Source organism: Ranitomeya imitator, chromosome 8 (assembly GCF_032444005.1).
Source record: "Ranitomeya imitator isolate aRanImi1 chromosome 8, aRanImi1.pri, whole genome shotgun sequence".
NCBI classification, from domain to species: domain Eukaryota; kingdom Metazoa; phylum Chordata; class Amphibia; order Anura; family Dendrobatidae; genus Ranitomeya; species Ranitomeya imitator.
Genome location: NC_091289.1, coordinates 30249329 through 30270371, shown reverse-complemented (window position 1 = coordinate 30270371; position 21043 = coordinate 30249329). Strand labels below are relative to the sequence as shown.

The 21043-nt window shown below is 47.0% G+C and overlaps 1 protein-coding gene across 2 annotated transcripts in view; it reads left to right on the top strand.

Annotated features, from left to right (window-relative positions):
* The window catches only part of PXK (PX domain containing serine/threonine kinase like), a 57251-nt gene that overhangs the window by 9700 nt on the left and 26508 nt on the right, over nt 1-21043 (top strand). For both annotated transcript variants that reach the window (XM_069736644.1, XM_069736646.1), the window contains exons 2-11: nt 4879-4929; nt 6607-6654; nt 12384-12570; nt 14539-14616; nt 14706-14779; nt 15649-15723; nt 16996-17100; nt 17741-17842; nt 19152-19313; nt 20820-20937. In XM_069736644.1, coding sequence (XP_069592745.1) covers nt 4879-4929; nt 6607-6654; nt 12384-12570; nt 14539-14616; nt 14706-14779; nt 15649-15723; nt 16996-17100; nt 17741-17842; nt 19152-19313; nt 20820-20937 — 1000 coding nt within the window. The remainder of the gene's footprint in view (nt 1-4878; nt 4930-6606; nt 6655-12383; nt 12571-14538; nt 14617-14705; nt 14780-15648; nt 15724-16995; nt 17101-17740; nt 17843-19151; nt 19314-20819; nt 20938-21043) is intronic.

Sequence of the window (21043 nt, the reverse complement as noted above, 5' to 3'; positions counted from 1 at the left end):
CTATAGACTATAGAAAAGTGAAACCTGTCTTTGCCCAACAAAGTCAGTAGTTGTAAAATCTGACTGCTTCATAGCATCTCATCAGGTTTGTTGCCTTTATTTTTCAATTTTATATTAGAAACTGTCAGCAAGCAGGCCAGCTGTTATGGTTTTTCTAGCTTCGAACTGTAGACCCAACTTTTAAAAGATCCCTAAACATCCCCAAAATGCATCAGGCTTGTTTAGATGTTCTTTTGCATGCGTCCAACGCTAAAGTTTATGGTGAAGACGCAGGAGAGGTTTTCTTCTGATGACTCTTCCATGAACCCCATATTTGTGCAGGTGTCTCTGAACAGTAGAACGATGTACCACAACTCCAGAATCTACTAAATCTTTCTGAAGGACTTTTGCAGTCAAGCGTGGGTTCTGATTTTCCTCTCTAGCAAACCGAGGAGCAGCTCTCAATGAAAATTTACTTGGTCTTCCAGACCTTATCTTGACCTCCACTGTTCCTGATAACTGCCATTTCGTAATTACATTTCGATCTGAATAAAGGGCAACTTGAAACCCCTTTGCTATCTTCTTATAGCCTTCTCTTGCTTTGTGGGCCTCCACCGTTTTCAGAGTGCTAGGCATCTGCTTTGAAGAACCCATGACTGCTGTTTTTTGGCACAAGGTTAGAGGAGGCTAGGTTTTGTTTTTTATAAAAATGGGAACTTTACGTCATTGAGCCTTTCCTAACTACGACAGTGAACAAGCCATAACCATTACAGGCTAATTAAGGTCTCAAACCTTGGTCAAAGTTATCTGAGCGCACAAATCTCCAAGGGTGCCCAAACTTTTGAATTGGCCTATTTTATTTTTTATTTTTTGCAATTTTTAAAAAAGTAAAAAAATGACAATATAATACAGATAATTTCATCTTCAACTTGCTTAACTGCTCATAATAAGTCATTTTGATAAGGGTGCCCAAACTTTTACATGTCGCTGTAACCCTCCAAATATTGCCATAAATCCAGTCTGTAGATTACCTAAAAATCCCTGATGTGTAACAGCTGCCGCCTCTTGCTGATATTTTCCACATAGAATTATTTTATTTTTCTAACAGTAAATGTGAGAAATACAAAATTTTGCCTTCACGTTTGCGGCAGATTTTCTCGTTGGCAGAGTCTCCCATCGGTCATTTTGTCAGAGATGTGTTGATGCACGATCACGGGTCGCACTGATTTGGACACGTAAGGTTGTAGAATGCCGATCACGCGGTCACGGCTCGTGATCTTTTTTTTTCTAGTTGTGCGTTTCCTGGAGTTATTTTTATCACCTGGTAAAGATAAAATCTCTGTGACAAGAATCCTTTCCTGCACGGCCACATTTATTATCGGGCACCCATTGCCTACAGGAGAACGAGCTAGTGCCGCACAGCCATGCACTTCGAGCTGGTCACTATCGGGGATGTTTTGGGGGGAATCCCGTAAGCTTTTCAACTAATTGGGGGCAATAATGTCAAAACGGATCTGTATTAAAACCAGGGCAGTGGAGTCGGTAAGCCAAACTTCCGACTCCTCAACTTCCATGACTCCGACTCCACCAAAATGGGCTCCGACTCCACAGCCCTGATTAAAACGCCATCATCGCCACCACCACCAGTGTCTGAAAGGAAGGTGGACGGATCCCCCCCAGGTCTGGATTTTAGAGATATAACCGGACCCCTCCGTTACCATGTGCTGTATATAGTTCACCCCTTAGACACCAGGATCACTTTCCTACCCCTATGGCTACAGTATATGATCTGTACGACCATGCATAGGTATCTCCACTGACCGATGAGGCTTGTGCACTTAGGTCTCCTTATCCAACCATTACCTTAAAGGGGTTGTCCGGTTCCCAAAAAATGTTCATTAATGAGCACCTTAAAAATGAAGATATAACCTCCTAATCTAGTTCACTTATGCCAAACCCCCTGTCGACAGGTATCCGCTTTGGTCCCAGCTTCGCTTCTGGTCACTTGCTTAACACAGGAGATTGTTTGCGGTCTTGACTCGTCATAAGTGCTGTGTGTGAAGGGGCCTGGCTGCTTGGTTTCACAGCCAAGTCATGCCCCTTCTCTGACAATTGTTATCTCATTTACATATATTTTAGGGGTCTGCATACCCCTATAAGCTACGGGCCACTCCCAGCACCAGTAGATCACGCAGACATTACTGATTTCAGTGGGTGCTTTCAATAATAGTAACCCCCTATCTTTATTGGATGTTATTTGTGCATTCGTCTCCACGATGCTTTACACTGCTTAATTACTTTTTTTTTTTACGCGTGAGAAAATCTTGCAAACGCTGCATTTTCTTTTCCCGACAAACAGCCCAGTTGCTGAACCTGCGCGGGAAGCACGGAGTCGTCGGAGTCATTCTTCTCAATAAGTGATTACACGTTTCCTGCACTTTTCCTATTTTGTAAGCTTCTCTTCTGTTTTTGTTGCCGCTCGTCCTCTTCCGATGTTTCTCCATTTCTCTGTACGGTCTGATTCAGCAGAAGTGGCGATTTATACTCCAGCGTTTCCTGCCTCTTCCCTGCGCCAGGATTTCACAATCTGTGGTCGCTCCGGGACCAGATTGCTCCACATCAGCTTTCCTAACCGAGGTCTCAGGAAATGGTGTGCGAACGGTTTTAGGAAAGTTAGAAAAAGTTCATGTAAAGTAGCAAACCATATATTGTACGGCTTCTAAAGTGACCCTCCACCTGGGGACCGAAAAGGGACCATGGTGGAATTTTGGGGTTACCTTGCTGGAATAGAGCAGCATGTGAGAACATGATCGTTTATTCATGAGTCACTGGGGGTCTGACAGCTGGGACCCTCGCCAATCCAAAGATCTTGTGGAGAAGATTTTCCAGCAGTCTCATTAGACAGAATTATAATGACGGGTTACACTTGTGTATATATAGTACATAACACAGGATCCACCATTCACAATAGGTGATGTCACAGCTCACCTTCTCCTCCTCCTGTACAATGACTGATGACACCTCTATATACAGTAGATAACACAGGATCCGCCATTCACAATAGGTGGTCACAGCTCACCTCCTCCCCCTCCTGTACAATGACTGATGACACCTCTATATACAGTAGATAACACAGGATCCACCATTCACAATAGATGTCACAGCTCACCTCCTCCTCCTGTACAATGACTGATAATACCGCTATATACAGTAGATAACACAGGATCCACCATTCATAATAGGTGATATCACAGCTCACCTCCTCCTCCTCCTGTACAATGACTGATGACACCTCTATATACAGTAGATAACACAGGATCCGCCATTCACAATAGGTGGTCACAGCTCACCTCCTCCCCCTCCTGTACAATGACTGATAACACCTCTATATACAGTAGATAACACAGGATCCACCATTCACAATAGGCGATGTCACAGCTCACCTCCTCCTCCTGTACAATGACTGATAATACCGCTATATACAGTAGATAACACAGGATCCACCATTCACAATAGGTGATGTCACAGCTCACCTCCTCCTCCTCCTACTGAACAATGACTGATAACACCACTATATGCAGTAGCGAACACAATAGATTAGATCACTGGCCATAGCAGTGACCTTTCAGAGCCAGCGATGGACTAACCAGCCATTTCCTGCTATTTCCAGTGGTGAACAGATCTGGGTAATTGCCAGAAAGGTAACTCCGGGGGTTGGTGAGAGAATGACAACTCTGACATCTTTCTTCTTTCTCGTCCTGTATTCCGCCATCCAGCAGCTCTGGAGAACTGAACTTTTTGGATCCAGTGATCTAATGTGTGATTACAGCAGTGGACGTGTTGTTTTTGGAGGGCCGAGGGTTTTTACATTCTTACAAGATTTACATACTGGAATTCGGCAAAGCTTGTTTTTTTTCCAGCTTAAAGGGAAGCTGTTATCAGAAAACGTCCCATTGTTTTAAATCATGTTTTTGGGTTACATGTAATTTTTTTTTTTAATTATTTTTTTGCAATTTATTTTGACTCAGAATTTGGGTCCTTTTTGAAAGTGTTTTCAGCAGTTTCCTTATCATCAGAGGCAGAAATTACGCTGATAGCACCTCGTCACAGCTCCCCTCCGCCTCTTCCCTGCACAGTAACTTTTGCACACGCTCATTAGATGCTTCAATATAAGCGATAGGTCATTGTGGCTAATGTGCGGGTGTGAGCGATTGTACATTGGGCTGTGTCTGGTAAGTAGTGACGGCAAGAGCCAAAAGGTGCAACATTTTTACTGAAACCCTATTACAAAAAAATGCATTTAACTTAAAGAAAATTGTCCTTAAACCCCATGTAAAGCCGATTTGTGAGCCGATATAACAATGCGTACTGCATAATTATTAAACAGGTGTTAGACCTGATGAGGCCAATGTATTTACTTTGAAAATCAATTTTTAGAATGGCTGTATAATCTTGATATTAAGATCAGCATTTGAGTCTGGCCAGAGCTCATTCAGACAATCTCGGACAGGAAAGATTAAAAAAGAATGATACAGCCATTCCGGCATAGATATTCTGGCATAGATTAGTAAGTACACCTGCCTCATTAGGTCTAAGAGATCTATTCAATTATCTGGGGGCAGATCCGCTTTAAGATGGTTGACCACAATTAGAAAAAAAAAATCAAAACTGCTTTCTTACAGAAATGGCGCCATCCTTTGATATAGACGGTGCTGAGCTGCAGTACCACATTCAGCCATTATACAGATGTGGCGCTGTTTTTTTTTTTATTTGTCTTTTCATTAAAGGTGATGGTTGTAGGCGTTATACTCTTGCTCCGTGTTATATGACTAAGCCGGGGCCGATGTTTGGAGGAATTGAGGGGGAAATTACTCATTTCTGCTCCTTTGTTTTTGCCAGGAATACATCATACGTGTCCAGCGAGGCATATCCATGGAGAACAGCTGGCAGGTAATTCATCTCTTTCACGCTCGCCGTCTTCTTCTACATTACACACACGTCCCGTAGTCACAGCCGTTAATATCACCGTCCACTAGAACATTGTGTATCCAGAAGACGGAGAGAAAAAGGCGCCGTCCTGACATTTTCTAACACCGACTGTAACGAGATTCACGGCGTGGACGTGCCGGCGGGAAATCGATGTGACGCCATCGTGTCAACGCGGAACACAAATTATCGGGACCCCAGTTTATTTCCTGCCACATATAAACATACAGGGTGTAGGCGTTACATGCTAATTCTGCGTCTTCACCCAGAATGAAAAACATTCAATACTTTTTAATTTTCATTGGTTCTTCGCTTTCTTCATCCCTCAGGACTCAAATATGGATCTTTTTTAAAGGGATTTTTTAGTACTAAGCCTAATAGTTTGGCTGCACAGGTCCTAGAACAGCAATAAAAATGACACCTGTCTTCTAGTAATCCGATGTTCCAGGGCTGAGAAATCGAGCTTTGAAGCCACATGCAAATTAGCTTTAAAGTGCATTGGGGGCGTGTCGATGCACTCCCAACGGACGCAGCACGCCCACAACGCATTCATTCTCAAGATGAAGGGAGGAACTAGAGACAGGCATTCTGCAGACAGGAGAGGACAGTTGGTGCTCATAAAGTTCTATGGAGGGGGGAGGAGCTAGAGAGACATTGTGCAGACAGGAGATGACAGTTGGTGCTCAAAGTTCTATGGAAGAGCTAGAGAGACATTCTGCAGACAGGAGATGACAGTTGGTGCTCATAAAGTTCTATGGAGGAGGGAAGAGCTAGAGAGACATTGTGCAGACATGAGATGACAGTTGGTGCTCATAAAGTTCTATGGAGGAGGGAAGAGCTAGAGAGACATTCTGCAGACAGGAGATGACAGTTGGTGCTCATAAAGTTCTATGGAGGAGGGAAGAGCTAGAGAGACATTGTGCAGACAGGAGATGACAGTTGGTGCTCATAAAGTTCTATGGAGGAGGGAAGAGCTAGAGAGACATTGTGCAGACAGGAGATGACAGTTGGTGCTCATAAAGTTCTATGGAGGGGGAGGAGCTAGAGAGACATTCTGCAGATTGGAGTTACAGTTCTCTCTCCATAGAACTTTGAGCACCAACCGTCATCTCCTGTCTGCAGAATGTCAGTCTCTAGTTCCTCCCTTCTCCATAGAACTTTATGAGCACCAACCGTCATCTCTTGTCTGCAGAATGTCTGTCTGTAGCTCCTCCCTCCTCCATAGAACTTTATGAGCACCAACAGTCCTCTCCAATCTCGGTAATGGGAATATTAGTTTTCACTGAATACAGATTTTACTCCTGAATTGAGATCAGTCTGGGAGGAGAAATTTCTCTGATAAGACATATTAGAGAGTTTCTTATTTTCTCTTGTTCTATCGATTTCTGAAATAGAAATTAAAGCGACGGCGACAAAACAATTCTCCATCATTGTAATTGCAGATGATGTGTTATTTTCTCATCGGGGGCAGCTTCACCTTCCGCGCGGCTCTTAGTGCAGCTAGAAGTAAAGTGCTCAGGGGCTCCCACAAGGCACTACGGTACCATGAGTCTGTCTCCGTACCGGGACCCCCGCACTGTCTTCTCCCCTCATCTAAGGCTCCACGGCGGGTTCATGTGTGATTTGTGTTGTGTCTTGCAGATAATCAGAAGATACAGTGACTTTGACATGCTCAACAACAGCCTGCAGGTACCGTACACGCCATGCTGGATCCGGGGGGCTACATATACCTAGACATGGCAGACACGACAGTAAACATGCCATGGTGGCTGCCAATAGTAGTTGTCTCCTACAACTCTTAAAGGGGTTGTCTGATCTCAATTAAAACTTTCCAAGCGGCATGGATGGGGTTAAAAATAACACACGGAGGCGCTCCCCGTGGATCCAGCACAGGCCGCTCCGTTAGTCTGCTCCAGGACTGCGGCGTGATGTTTTCTGGACCCGAGTGGCTTACGCTGCTTCGGCAGGTGTTTTTTTTTTTTTTTTTTTAAAGCATTATATATCTGTGAGCCTTTTTTTAAATGATGGACAACCCCTTTAAGAGAAAATGCTGCCTAATTTGGATCCATTTTTTTTTATCCAGCTTTTTGCATAATGACCCTGATGTGACCGCGCTTCGATGCATGAAGGTGTCACGCGTGAGAACCGGATCACCACCCATGACCCCGGTTGTGCTCTTCGCGCCTCGCCATCTCATCTCTCGCCATTTTTGCTCTCCAATGTGCCTCGTTCCAGGTGTAATTGGATCTTCAATCACTTGTCAGAACTGATCATTTCCATCGCTCAGAGTCCTCGCTTCATCTCTTCTTCGTTAGAGGGGCCGGGGCTTTTCTTCCCTATTTAGTGAGCACAAATTGGATTTTTGGGACAGATGATGCACAGAGGCGTAAGAGCGGCACCTGCGTGCGCGCACTACGAGTTCAGGTTACAGAACCAGGCTGCTGCGGAACAGAACGGCTTATTTTAAGGTCTGTCCCTGCAACATTATCCAGCAGCCTGAAGACACGCGTCACTGCAGCTCTTCTCAGCAGCCGTCCTCACTGACACTTATTAAAGAAGAAGCGCGCTTTTATCTGATGCGTGCATTCATATTTAATAATTATTTTTCTAAATTAAGCCTGGAACCAGCTGTTCTGTATCAGTCCCCGGTGCGGCCGTCAGCTGGACTGCTGATAAAATCACTCATTTGCTACGGGTATGAAAGAAATTTGCTCTCTGCGCTTTATCCGCTCACTGATCAAAAGTCTCTTTATTCCGGCGCTCTAGTTTCCTGATTGAAATGTGACTCTATGAAATCAGATGTGTACAAATGATTAACGCTTTGTGGCACTTTTTTTTTTCTTTTATTCATCTGATCGTTTGATTCATCATCATTAAAACAAAGCTTCGCTCCAAAATTCAGATGCGATTCGCTTTCAGCTCTCCTGACATGTATTTATTGCTTTTTAGTAAGTACTATAATGAATTGATAAAAACACAAAAAAGACATATACATTTTTACTTTCACCATTCCTCTATTGTTACTCCTGGAAATCTAAGCGTTCAATGACAATTAGGCGTTGCAGTTTTCCTTGTCAATACTATTGAACAGTCTGAGTGCAGGGCCTGGAGAGGAGCGAGATTAATCTTTAATGAATTGAATCGTAGATTTTTAAAACATTTTAGGATATTAGCGAAACCAACATTTTTGCTGAATTGATATGCAAATATTTAGCCGGCCGCCATTTTACTGGATTCTTTTGAGGACTGATAAAGTTTTAAAGTAAAAAAAAAATCCTTATACTCATCTGTCCTTGCCTGTCTTATGGCATCGCAGCTCTTGATCCTCCGGCGGCTCTTCTGCAGCTCCTGACCCTCCCTCCGGCGGCTCTTCTGCAGCTCCTGACCCTCCCTCCGGCGGCTCTTCTGCAGCTCCTGACCCTCCGGCGGCTCTTCTGCAGCTCCTGACCCTCCCTCCAGCGGCTCTTCTGCAGCTCCTAACCCTCCCTCCAGCGGCTCTTCTGCAGCTCCTGACCCTCCCTCCGGCGGTTCTTCTGCACCTCCTGACTCTCCCTCCGGTGGCTCTTCTGCAGCTCCTGACCCTCCCTCGAGCGGCTCTTCTGCAGCTCCTGACCCTCCCTCCGGCGGCTCTTCTGCAGCTCCTGACCCTCCCTCCGGCGGCTCTTCTGCAGCTCCTGACCCTCCCTCCGGCGTCTCTTCTGCAGCTCCTGACCCTCCCTCCGGCGTCTCTTCTGCAGCTCCTGACCCTCCCTCCGGCGTCTCTTCTGCAGCTCCTGACCCTCCCTCCGGCGTCTCTTCTGCAGCTCCTGACCCTCCCTCCGGCGGCTCTTCTGCAGCTCCTGACCCTCCCTCCGGCGGCTCTTCTGCAGCTCCTGACCCTCCCTCCGGCGGCTCTTCTGCAGCTCCTGACCCTCCCTCCGGCGGCTCTTCTGCAGCTCCTGACCCTCCCTCCGGCGGCTCTTCTGCACCTCCTGACTCTCCCTCCGGTGGCTCTTCTGCAGCTCCTGACCCTCCCTCCGGCGTCTCTTCTGCAGCTCCTGACCCTCCCTCCGGCGTCTCTTCTGCAGCTCCTGACCCTCCCTCCGGCGGCTCTTCTGCAGCTCCTGACCCTCCCTCCGGCGGCTCTTCTGCAGCTCCTGACCCTCCCTCCGGCGGCTCTTCTGCAGCTCCTGACCCTCCCTCCGGCGGCTCTTCTGTAGCTCCTGACCCTCCCTCCGGCGGCTCTTCTGCACCTCCTGACTCTCCCTCCGGCGTCTCTTCTGCAGCTCCTGACCCTCCCTCCGGCGTCTCTTCTGCAGCTCCTGACCCTCCCTCCGGCGTCTCTTCTGCAGCTCCTGACCCTCCCTCCGGCGGCTCTTCTGCAGCTCCTGACCCTCCCTCCGGCGGCTCTTCTGCAGCTCCTGACCCTCCCTCCGGCGGCTCTTCTGCAGCTCCTGACCCTCCCTCCGGCGGCTCTTCTGTAGCTCCTGACCCTCCCTCCGGCGGCTCTTCTGCAGCTCCTGACCCTCCCTCCGATGGTTCTTCTGCAGCTCCTGACTCTCCCTCCGGCGGCTCTTCTGCACCTCCTGACCCTCCCTCCGGCGGCTCTTCTGCACCTCCTGACCCTCCCTCCGGCGGCTCTTCTGCACCTCCTGACCCTCCCTCCGGCGGCTCTTCTGCACCTCCTGACCCTCCCTCCGGCGGCTCTTCTGCACCTCCTGACCCTCCCTCCGGCGGCTCTTCTGCACCTCCTGACCCTCCCTCCGGTGGCTCTTCTGCACCTCCTGACCCTCCGATGGTTCTTCTGCAGCTCCTGACCCTCCCTCCGGCGGCTCTTCTGCAGCTCCTGACCCTCCCTCCGGCGGCTCTTCTGCAGCTCCTGACCCTCCCTCCGGCGGCTCTTCTGTAGCTCCTGACCCTCCCTCCGGCGGCTCTTCTGCAGCTCCTGACCCTCCCTCCGATGGTTCTTCTGCAGCTCCTGACTCTCCCTCCGGCGGCTCTTCTGCACCTCCTGACCCTCCCTCCGGCGGCTCTTCTGCACCTCCTGACCCTCCCCCCGGCGGCTCTTCTGCACCTCCTGACCCTCCCTCCGGCGGCTCTTCTGCACCTCCTGACCCTCCCTCCGATGGTTCTTCTGCAGCTCCTGACCCTCCCTCCGGCGGTTCTTCTGCTCTTCCGGAACAGCAGAAGACCTGCTGGAGGATAAAAGGGGGAGGTGGGTTGCCTTTCAAGAAAATCTGTCACCATTCCGGACAGCTTATATCAGTAAATAATATTATTCTCCATTAAATAACAATTTATTTAAATAACATAAATCAAATAAATAGACGGGAAGCTATATACCATAAAATTACATGAAAATTTTTATTGATACAATATTAAAAGATTCAAAGTAAAACCAGTTAGTATGGGGACAGCAATATGCAAAAAAACAGCCAAAAAAAAGGTACACAAATTACAAGTGAATCATCACCTTTAAGAATGGAGCTGCTATTAGAATTGGAGTGAAGATTAAATATTTATAAATTTGTGGAGCAATGAAGCTTACAAAAATCTTTTTTATATATCATACATAGTGAAGTAGTCCAAATATAACAAGCCCCATGACAGTGTTTGTAATATCCTTAAATATATTCCATTGTCAATCCCTATAATGGTAACTGCCTCAATGTGATTCAGCCACAGAAAAAGTATGAAAAAGTTTTCAATTAGTGCCTAATTATGGTGTATACAGCAAAAAAAAAGGGGGCATGATAGTAAGGAACAGGGATAGGAAACCTTAGGGATGGAAGTAAAGATGGTGAGTACTGTACCTTTTAAATGACTGTGGCACCCCTGACGCGCGTTTCGCGTTTAAGCTTTTTCCAAGGGCGTGTGCACACTAATGTTTGGAAGTGCCATGGTTCTAGGCATGGGATACACTCCTTGAGGTTATTTAAATAACATTCTGGTGGAAAAAGAAAATATTGACAGCCAAGTGTTACCAGGCGGGGGCGTGATCCTACACACCCTCACACTATCCAAGTGGTGATAGTGCCAGACTGCAGGGACATGCCCTGTTCACCAGGGGAATGGTGACACCAGGCTGCCAACGTCATTATTTCTAGGAGGAATAACAGAGGAACGACACGACACAGATTTAAGAAAACCTGCTCCAGAATTGTTATTTAATGGAAAATAGTATTATTTACTAAAACTAGCAAGTCAGGAATGGTGGCAGATTTTCTTGAAAGGCAGCCCACCCCAACCTCTCGTCTGTCTGGCAGCCCATTGCCCCAACTTTGTATCTGTCTGGCAGCCCATTGCCTGCCCCAACGTCCCGTCCGCCTGGCAGCCCATTGCCCCAACCTCCCGTCCGCCTGGCAGCCCATTGCCCCAACCTCCCGTCCGCTTGGCAGCCCATTGCCCCAATGTCCCTTCCGCCTGGCAGCCCATTGCCCCAACCTCCTGTCCGTCTGGCAGCCCATCGCCCACCGCAACCTCTTCTCTACAATGCAATCAGTAGGCCAACGTTGCTGACATTTTGATACTCCTGTGCAGCCTAGCACTTTATACTGGAACAGTCACAAGCTCAAAGGTAAAAATACAATGAAAAGTAATAAAATAAAATCATCTCCTTTTACCTACCGTATATAAAATAAAGCATATTTGCCATTTTCACCTCTGATTTATCACAATGGAAAGTTATTCATCCCATAAAGTACGCTATAAAGCAAAGCCAATGTTGAAATGCCAAAATGGCAGTTTTGGGGGGTTTGTACCTGCCTTAAAAGAAATGTAATAAATAGCGATCATTGCATCTTGTGACTCTCATAAATGGAACCAATTGAACCCCACAGCTCAACACACAGATCCAGCAAAGGAAAAATATGGAAAATGGCTGCGATATGAAGGGGTTAAAGTAGAGAACTGCCATGGAATGTTGCAGTGTATAAGAACGTTCTGTGGGGGCGCTGCCTCTGTGGGGGGCGCTGCCTCTGTGGGGTGCGCTGCTTCTGTGGGGTGCGCTGCCTCTGTGGGCGCGCTGCCTTTGTGGGTTGCGCTGCCTGTGCGGGTGCGCTGGCTCTGTGGGTTGTGCTGCCTGTGCGGGTACGCTGCCTGTGCGGGTGCGCTGCCTGTGCGGGTGCGCTGCCTGTGCGGGTGCGCTGCCTCTGTGGGTTGCGCTGCCTCTGCGGGTGCGCTACGTCTGTGGGTGCGCTGCCTCTGCGGGTGCGCTACGTCTGTGGGTGCGCTGCCTCTGCGGGTGCGCTGCCTCTGTGGGTTGCGCTGCCTCTGCGGGTGAACTACCTCTGTGGGTGCGCTGCCTGTGCGGTTGTGCTGCCTCTGATTTCCCTGCCTCGTGTCCCGAGGTCCAGGCTCAGCTTTGTGCATTTGCTCTTCTAAGTTTGGTTTTTGCAACATTTGAACTTTGTTTCCTTTTGATTTTTTTTTCCCCCCAGATCTCAGGATTAAGTCTACCTCTCCCTCCTAAGAAGCTGATAGGTAACATGGACCGGGAATTCATAGCCGAGAGACAGAAAGGACTTCAGAATTATCTGAGCCACATCACCTCCAATCATATCCTTAGCGGCTGCGAACCAGTGAAGAAGTTCCTTGACCCCAGTAATTACTCTGCTAATTACACTGGTATGTGATTGGCGGTCTATTATAGCGCCTCCTTGTCCTGTCTTTGTATATGTCTGTGTTGTAGAATGGGCCGGGTACCCCCCATGGGGATGCAGCGGGGGTGCATATGTGTGACTACCTTACCATTGACTTCTGTAATGCACTGACATTGTGAAAGAAATCCTGATCTCACGTGCCCCCACCCCGACCCCACAACGAAACATGAGGATAGGTGATAAGTAGATTTGGTTGGTTAGCCTATTTTAAAGGGTTTCCCACCATTCCTGTCACTGAGCTCAAGGTACAGATCTGTGGGATCCGAGCACTAGGACTTCCACTGATTCTATAAATGAAGAGTGAACGCCATGTGACAGTATAGATAATGGGACTGCCAGCAGACTACAAGCCTCAGCTATTGTCGTCAGTCCTATAGACAGTGAATGGAGTGGAGGTAAACCATTTACATCTCCGCTTCATTCCAGATAGGGCTGCAGATTCTCATTTTGGGGGGTTTTAGAGCCTCAATCTCAGAATCGTTGGGGTTTCCAGTGATCGAATCCCCAGCGATCAGCAAGCTACCCATGTCTAATGGTTAAGAATAACTGGTGATTTGGAGAATAAACTTTTATAGGGGTATTCCCATCTCAGTGATTAATAATCTTCCCATCTCAGAGAGTAATAATCTATGACTTGGATATACCATCACTTTAATCATTGCTTGAAAGCTGAGACTTGGGACCCCCACAAATTGAAGGAGCAGAATCATTTCTTCAGTGCTGCATCCCCTGCAAAAGGCACCGCCAAGGGGTCGGGAGCATTGCCAGGGAGTCAGGGGAACCGCCAGGGGGTCAGGAGCACTGCCATGCAGGGTAAAAGTTATCACTAAATGTCGGCATATCCTTGCGAGGGGGATACCATGTTTTAAGGAGGTGCTCAGGTCAGTTTTAAAATTAGAAGGGCTCACTGACTGAAGAGGAGAAGAATACGGAAGTTTGCAGTAAAGCAGAATTGTGCTTGCATGTGGTGCCTGCACACACCTGGGCTACAGCTGCTCTCTCCCCGCATGAGACCGTGTCTGTTCTGTCCTCACCACACAGCGTTATGGGAATACAACAGAACAACACCAGATGATGCAGTCGCCGCTGCTCCATACACCATCTCTTCCAGGAGCTGAAATCTTGTTTTCGTTATCAACGTTTGTCACTTGCCAAATTATTTCACAGAGAAGCCGGATAGCGAGTCGTGATGTATAAGACTTCATCCACACCTCGGTTTTTATTACAGTCTTTCACTTTATCTTTTATTCATTGTATTTTTGAGAATTCGATTAGCGAGGTTTTAATGCAAACGAATTGCATTAGTAAGGAGTGCTGGATAGCGCCAATATTGAAATATGGAGGAGTTTTTGGAGCGGAAACTGTGCAAAACCTCTTCCAAATTCCAAAACTTCTCAAAAACTTATGAGTTTCCGCTAAGCAAATTCGGCAAAAAGACTCCACATGCGCATGGAAGAAGCATATTTCAAGCTGGTTGAGCAAGGGGGCAGCCATTGATCTGTAGGAACCCCCATTTGTAAGCTGTTCTCCCAGTTGGTGGCCAGTGGTGCTTGGCCTTCACCATCAGTAAGAGAGCATGGTAGTGGGAGCAGCTCTATAGCACCGAAGCGGTAAAATGGACTCTTTGATTTTTTTTTTTTTTAATTATTATTATTACTAGTTGACTCAGGCGTTCATATGATTTATTAAAGAGGTTGTCTGGCGCGGTTCACTCCTGCGTTAACGGTTCAGCGGTGCCGATGATGTTAGGACACTCTGCAGATGCACAATCGGCAAGTATGTGGCATCGTAACGCCACTGGCACTGCTCCCTTCCGCTGCAAAAGTGAGCGACGCTGGACAAGCCCTTTAATTTCGTCTCTACATTAAAGCTGGGCCCCTCGGAGTCCGGCACCTCCGATGTCCCTCACGTTTTCTATTTCTTTCCCCTGCAGAAGTTGCCTTGCAGCAAGTTTCAATGTTTTTCCGATCAGAGCCCAAATTCGAGGTGGTTGAGCCCCTGAAGGACATCGGTGAGTTCATCTATGTGATCCGGAACATGAACAGTGACCCCGGAGCTTTGGTTTTCGGTGACCGCATCGTCTTGTGTCTTTTGCTGTAGGTTGGAGATTACGGAAAAGATATTTCCTGATGAAGTGTAAGAGTCAACCAAAGGAGCCGCTCGTCTTAAGCTGGGTACGTTCATCCGTAATGGGCATTTTGTGCTTCGCAGTTATCACTGGTGGCAGAGATGTATATTTGCTATAGGGGTCGACAGAAAGATCTCTGACGTTTTGAGACCAAAGGATTGGGCATGTTGAAAACCAACATGCCCAATCTGTTTCTGATGAGTACGTGTGCCTTACCCTGGCTGAGTCCTAGTTCTTAGGTGACTTGAGGCCGTGTTCCCACGAAGCTGGACCCCCTACATTCTACAAATGCATATATGCAGTTTCTTAATAAATAAATAAGCATTAGCACCGCTAATATGTAAAACTGTGATTGTTGTCATACCATGGGCCAGATTCATTATTGTACGTGTGCCTTTTTTTTTGTCTGGCTTTTGATGTTTTTATTTACTTTTCATTATTTTAATGTGCTTTTTTTTTATACGTTTAGGCCAACAAAATTACAAAAAAGTTTGACAAAAATAAACAGCGTTTTTAGTTTTGCGTAAAATTCATAAATCGCGTGCGCCATCTTGATAAATTTGGTGCAAAAATATTAACAAATGTCACAAGATTTAAAAAAAGAAAAAGTGACTAAAAAAAAAATTGCAAATGATGACTGACTTGGGTCTCGTATAAAAAAAAAAAAATTACAGCAAAAATACTGTGCAAAAAAAAACGAAAAAAAGTGTGAATGTAGAAGCTCACCGAAGCAAAAAGTGAAAATCACCGGAAATGCCTCTTATGTAGTTTTCCTTTACTTGATCTTTTTTTTTTTTTATTATACTAGATTTAATTCCACACAGTTTGTGATTGCCGTACCGTCACCGCGGTACTGAGAGTGATCCGTGCTAATTGCTAAAAATGTGATTTTTTTTTTTTTTTTTTGCATTTTAGGCTGATTTGGGTCCCGATAAATATCTGCAGGATAAAGACTTTCAGTGTGCGATAAAACTGCTGCCGTCATGGACGGTGAGTACACGTTGCTTCCAGAGATGAGCGGATCTGATGAGATTCAAATTTGCCAAATCGCACGGATTTTACCAGGAACTTCGATTTGCAGCGAATTTATTCACCGTGAATTGAAGGTCCCTTGTTTTTGCTTTGTGATCTGGGGGGATCCCAGATGATAATAAACGTGAGATGTAGAAAATAAACCCCAAAACTACTAATACTACCTCCCCGCTCACCTCTCCGACCACTTCTGTTACTCGCTGTCCCCTGTGTGCGATGAAACCCTGGGACTCTTCATGCTAGGCGAGGACTTCTGTGTGTAGGCCCCTGGATGTGCGTTGTATGGTAGTGACGGCATGCACTCTAAGCTGGGACTTCCGGTCATCACCAGACCCGGGATTTACCTGCACAAGTTTGTGGCGCGCGTCGGGGCGTTGTTACCTTATGATGTTCGTGGCCAGAAATCCCGATCTAGAGTGCGTGTCGTGACTTTACGATACTCAGGAGAGGTGAGCGGTGAAAGGAGTATTTCGTTTTATGTTTTTTAACTTTTTGCCCTCCCGGTACGATTTGTTCAGCAAGATAGCACCCAGCTGGCCGGTACTTTGCTGAATTTGCGCAGCACGAATTACCAGAAATCTGTATGGAGTACATGGATTTTTGTAAAGTTCGATTCCATTTGAATATATTCGGCCATGTCTTGTGCAGTTACCGTCGTCCTGCACCACATAATTAAATTTCGGGTTTATGCTCCTTGCACACAGGCACGGTCCCACATGGACCTGTTGTCACTACTGGGGCCTCCATAGAAAAAATAAGGCTAATGTTGTGATGGATATTAAAGATTTACAATCCTGACGGCTGAATCTTTCGCCAATGACTTCAGGGACATCGGAGGATCCTAAAAGCTCTGATTCTAGACTTTACGACTAGTGTCGCCCTACAGAATGGAAAAGTTTGACATCATTGGTTTATTAGGAACCAGAAATAGCAAGTGTCGGCCTTCATCCATAAATGACCCTGTACCTTCCGATGACCTAATTCTCTGGAAAGATTTGCCAGTTTTCTGGCGCCGGGCGCTCGCCCTCCGCTGTCATTCTTGACAGTTTATAACGTGCCTCCTGAGAAATATCACATTTTATTGTCAAAAACATCGGGAGAGTAATGTCTCTGGCAGAGAATGTGCCGCTCGCACATGTAGTGTCTGTCTGTACATCCTTACCGTCTGTTATTATTTTGCCGTCATGTCCCTTTTTCCATAAATTGATAGATTTTGTCCTATTTCGGCAGCATCCGTACATCCACCGCGTCACGTTCGTCACAGCCAGCGAGTCCTCCGCCCTCGTCATCAGACCGTTCAATGAAAAGGGAACGTTAAAGGATCTGATCTACAAGGTAACAGCGGCGACACTGGACTGGTGGCTCCTTTTCGATTTTCCAATTTTGGAAAGTGTGCACCATCATGCATCATCATCATCATCAGGGCTGTGGAGTCGGTAAGCCAAACCTCCGACTCCTCAATTTCCATGACACCGACTCGGACTCCACCGAAATGGACTCTGACTCTAGAACTCCGATTCCACAGCCCTGATCATCATAGAGGGAAAAATCCTGAATATAGGAAGTTCCTGATATCTGAAATTAGATTTTTTTTTTTAGAGGCCGAAACTCTGCGGATTTCATTTTAGAAATTTGCGCCTAAAATCCGCCCCTGGTACCTTTAGGCCGAGTTCACGTGTTGTGTACGGTCAGGGGTAGAGGACGCGTCGGAGGTTATGCAGCTTGTTACAGCAGGTTCCATGTAGAGTAGGCCCCGTGGATTTGTCTACCGTGGTTGTTCTCGGTCTTTGTTGTACGTTTCTCGGTGGATGGAGCTCATGTTCTTCCGTCGCCCTCTGATTTGCATTAATGTGAATGTGAGCTTCCGCCCGCCCAGGCTGCAGCGAGCCTCTGACCGCCGTTTATTTATTTATTTTTTTGTACCTGCATTTCCTGGTGTATTTTTAGCTTCAGCTGATTTGCCTTTCTCTTTCAGGCCAAACCTAAAGATCCATTTTTAAAGAAATATTGTAATCCCAGAAAAATCCAAGGGCTGGACCTGCAGCAAATCAAAACACTTGGGAGACAGATTTTAGAGGTATTTGTCATGTTTTGCAGTAAAGCTGCGGTTACGGGGAAGGATTGAAAATATCATGCAGAATAAATAAAGATTAATTAACCAAAAAAATAATGAATGGGCTTCAGAGCTGGGTAATTGTGGACAAGCTGCAGTACCACGCATGGCCACAACTGGCTGCGTGGCACTATACCTGTGTAAATGATGGACGGGAGCACGTCTGCCCCTTTATTCTGTTGTTTGGAGGAATTTTGCAAGTTGGACCCCCACTTATTTTAACCCCTTCTTTTAATATAAACACTTTCTTCAGTTTTATGGGTTTTGCATCGTGAGAGGCACAGAGGAACCAAATGTGCTGTTATATGGAGGTTCTTTTCTGAGGCTGATTTGCCTCAATTTTTATCTAGTAGTTGCCTGACAATCTAATTTTTTTTTTTTTTACCACTGGTAGTTTGACTTTAAATGAGCAGAGCTGCGGTGTAAAGCATGGTGAGAAACTGGATAGATCCCCGAGCCTGTCAAGAGACAGAACGTGGATTTTGAAGCATCTTTGAGGCTGTGTGCATTCCGCAATTTTTGTGCACATGATGCTTTTTTTCCCGCGAAAAAAAATGTATCGCAGTAAAAAAAAATGCAGCATGTTCATTAATTTTGCGGATTTTTTGCATTTTTCCCGCTATTTAATGCATTGGGAAGCTCCAGAAAGAAACGCGAAAAAAACGCATGCGGATTTCTTGCAGAAAATGTCCGGTTTTGCTCAGGAAATTTCTGCAAGAAATCCTGAACGTGTGCACATAGCCTGACACTTTTAAAAGGATCTTGAAAAAGTATCACCTATCAACTGGATAAATGATGCTTGTTAGGTCGGTGCAGCGTTCACCCCCGGGCCGTAAGAACGTGGCCCGGAGGTGATGTTGCTGCTCCATTCATTGTCTGTGGTATACTGACTAATTCCGGATAGATTATAAATGTACAATCTCTGGGACCCCACAAATCAGGAGAAAAGGGGGTCTCTTAGTCCCCTTTGGGAATGGAGCGGTAGTGAGCATGTACGACCTCTGCTGCAGTTACTGTTATGGGCCTGAGGGAGACATCTCCATCAGGCCCATAGACAATGAAAGCTGCTTCACTCACACAGAGAATTTCCGAACCGTCATTCCCGTGATTGGTCGAGGTCCCAGCTTTCAGACATTTCTCATGTGTCCATAGGAGATAAATATATTTTGTAGGAAAAACTTATTTTTAAATGAATTTAGAGGGAGAACTGACTTCATAGAAGCTTCTTTTCGGCCGTATGTTAGTGTCATTTTTTTCCCCCCGGATCCTCCAGGTACTAAAGTTTCTCCATGATCGGGGCTTTCCCTATGGCCACCTCCATGCTTCTAATGTTATGCTTGAAGGGGAGACGTGTCGGCTTATGGACCTGGAGAACTCCCTGCTCGGCCTGCCGTCCTTCTACAGATCCTACTTCACACAGTTCCGAAAAATCAATGTAAGTTCCTGCTGTAGACGGGCGGCCGTGCGGTGCGCAGGGGTCGCAGTCCTGTCGTGGTGTGCAGGGGTCGCAGTCCTGTCTTGGTGCTGCGCAGGGGTCGCAGTCCTGTCGTGGTGCTGCGCAGGGGTCGCAGTCCTGTCGTGGTGCTGCGCAGGGGTCGCAGTCCTGTCGTGGTGCTGCGCAGGGGTCGCAGTCCTGTCGTGGTGCTGCGCAGGGGTCGCAGTCCTTCCTGTCGTGGTGCTGCGCAGGGGTCGCAGTCCTTCCTGTCGTGGTGCTGCGCAGGGGTCGCAGTCCTGTCGTGGTGTGCAGGGGTCGCAGTCCTGTCGTGGTGCTGCGCAGGGGTCGCAGTCCTGTCGTGGTGCTGCGCAGGGGTCGCAGTCCTGTCGTGGTGCTGCGCAGGGGTCGCAGTCCTGTCGTGGTGCTGCGCAGGGGTCGCAGTCCTTCCTGTCGTGGTGCTGCGCAGGGGTCGCAGTCCTTCCTGTCGTGGTGCTGTGCAGGGGTCGGAGTCCTGTCGTGGTGCTGCGCAGGGCCCGCAGTCCTGTCGTGGTGCTGCGCAGTGCCCGCAGTCCTGTCGTGGTGCTGCGCAGAGGTCGCAGTCCTGTCGTGGTGCTGCGCAGGGGTCGCAGTCCTGTCGTGGTGCTGCGCAGGGCTCGCAGTCCTGTCCGGGAGTGCAGGATAAGTCACACCTCTTTTTTAATAGCTCATGCCCATTTACACGCCCTTTCTCCTCCCATGAAAATAAAGTAATGGTAACCAAAATTAAAGGCATGTTTCCCTTTCTGAAAATGTAGTAAATGTTTCCTGCAGTCCTATGTAACACCCAAATAACACAGTAATAACCCCCTGAAATACATAAAATGTAGTAGATATTACCTGCAGTCCTATGTAACACACCATATTAGCACAGTGATAACTCCTGTATAATGTAATAGATGCCATTTGTAGTCCTATGTAACACCACAGACAACAGTGATATCCCACTGAACACACATAATGTAGATGTCACCTGCAGTCCTATGTAACACCACAGATAACAGTGATAGCTCTCTGGGTATATATCATGTGGCAGATGTTACTTGCAGCCCTATGTAACATTACAGAATAACATAGTGATAACTCTTTGGGCATATATGATGTGGTAGATGTCACCTGCAGTCCCATGTAACAACACCGGTGATACAGGGATAACTTAGTTGATGTTTCCTGCAGTCCCATGCAACATCATATGTTGCTGTGAAGTGGGGTGAGGTGATGCAGACAAACCTAGAAGCCGAGGCTTCCTACTAGAGCTAGTGCCATCCTTGCGGGGGCTCCGCACACTGACTGCCTGTGCTGTGACACGTAGGACCGGACTCGGCAGCACCAGCCTGAAGTTGATTTCTAACGCAGGCAGTGCTGGAGAGAACGGGGAAGCGGTACAATTCTGCTTGGAGAAAGTCTTTACCTTTAGTATGAGACACTACGTTCCTCTGACCTTTTGGTGATGTGCTCCTCATTTTGCAGACTTTGGAAAGTATTGACGTGCACTGCTTCGGCCACTTACTATATGAAATGACGTACGGCCGGCCTCCAGATTTTATACCTGTAGACCAGTTTCCTCCCGCTCCGTCCATGTCAGTAGGTGAGTACGGTCTTCGCTAAATAAACTAATGGACATAAGACAGAAATATTAATTTTCATCCTGAAACAGCACCACCCTTGTCCAAAGGCCGTGCCTGGTACTGCCG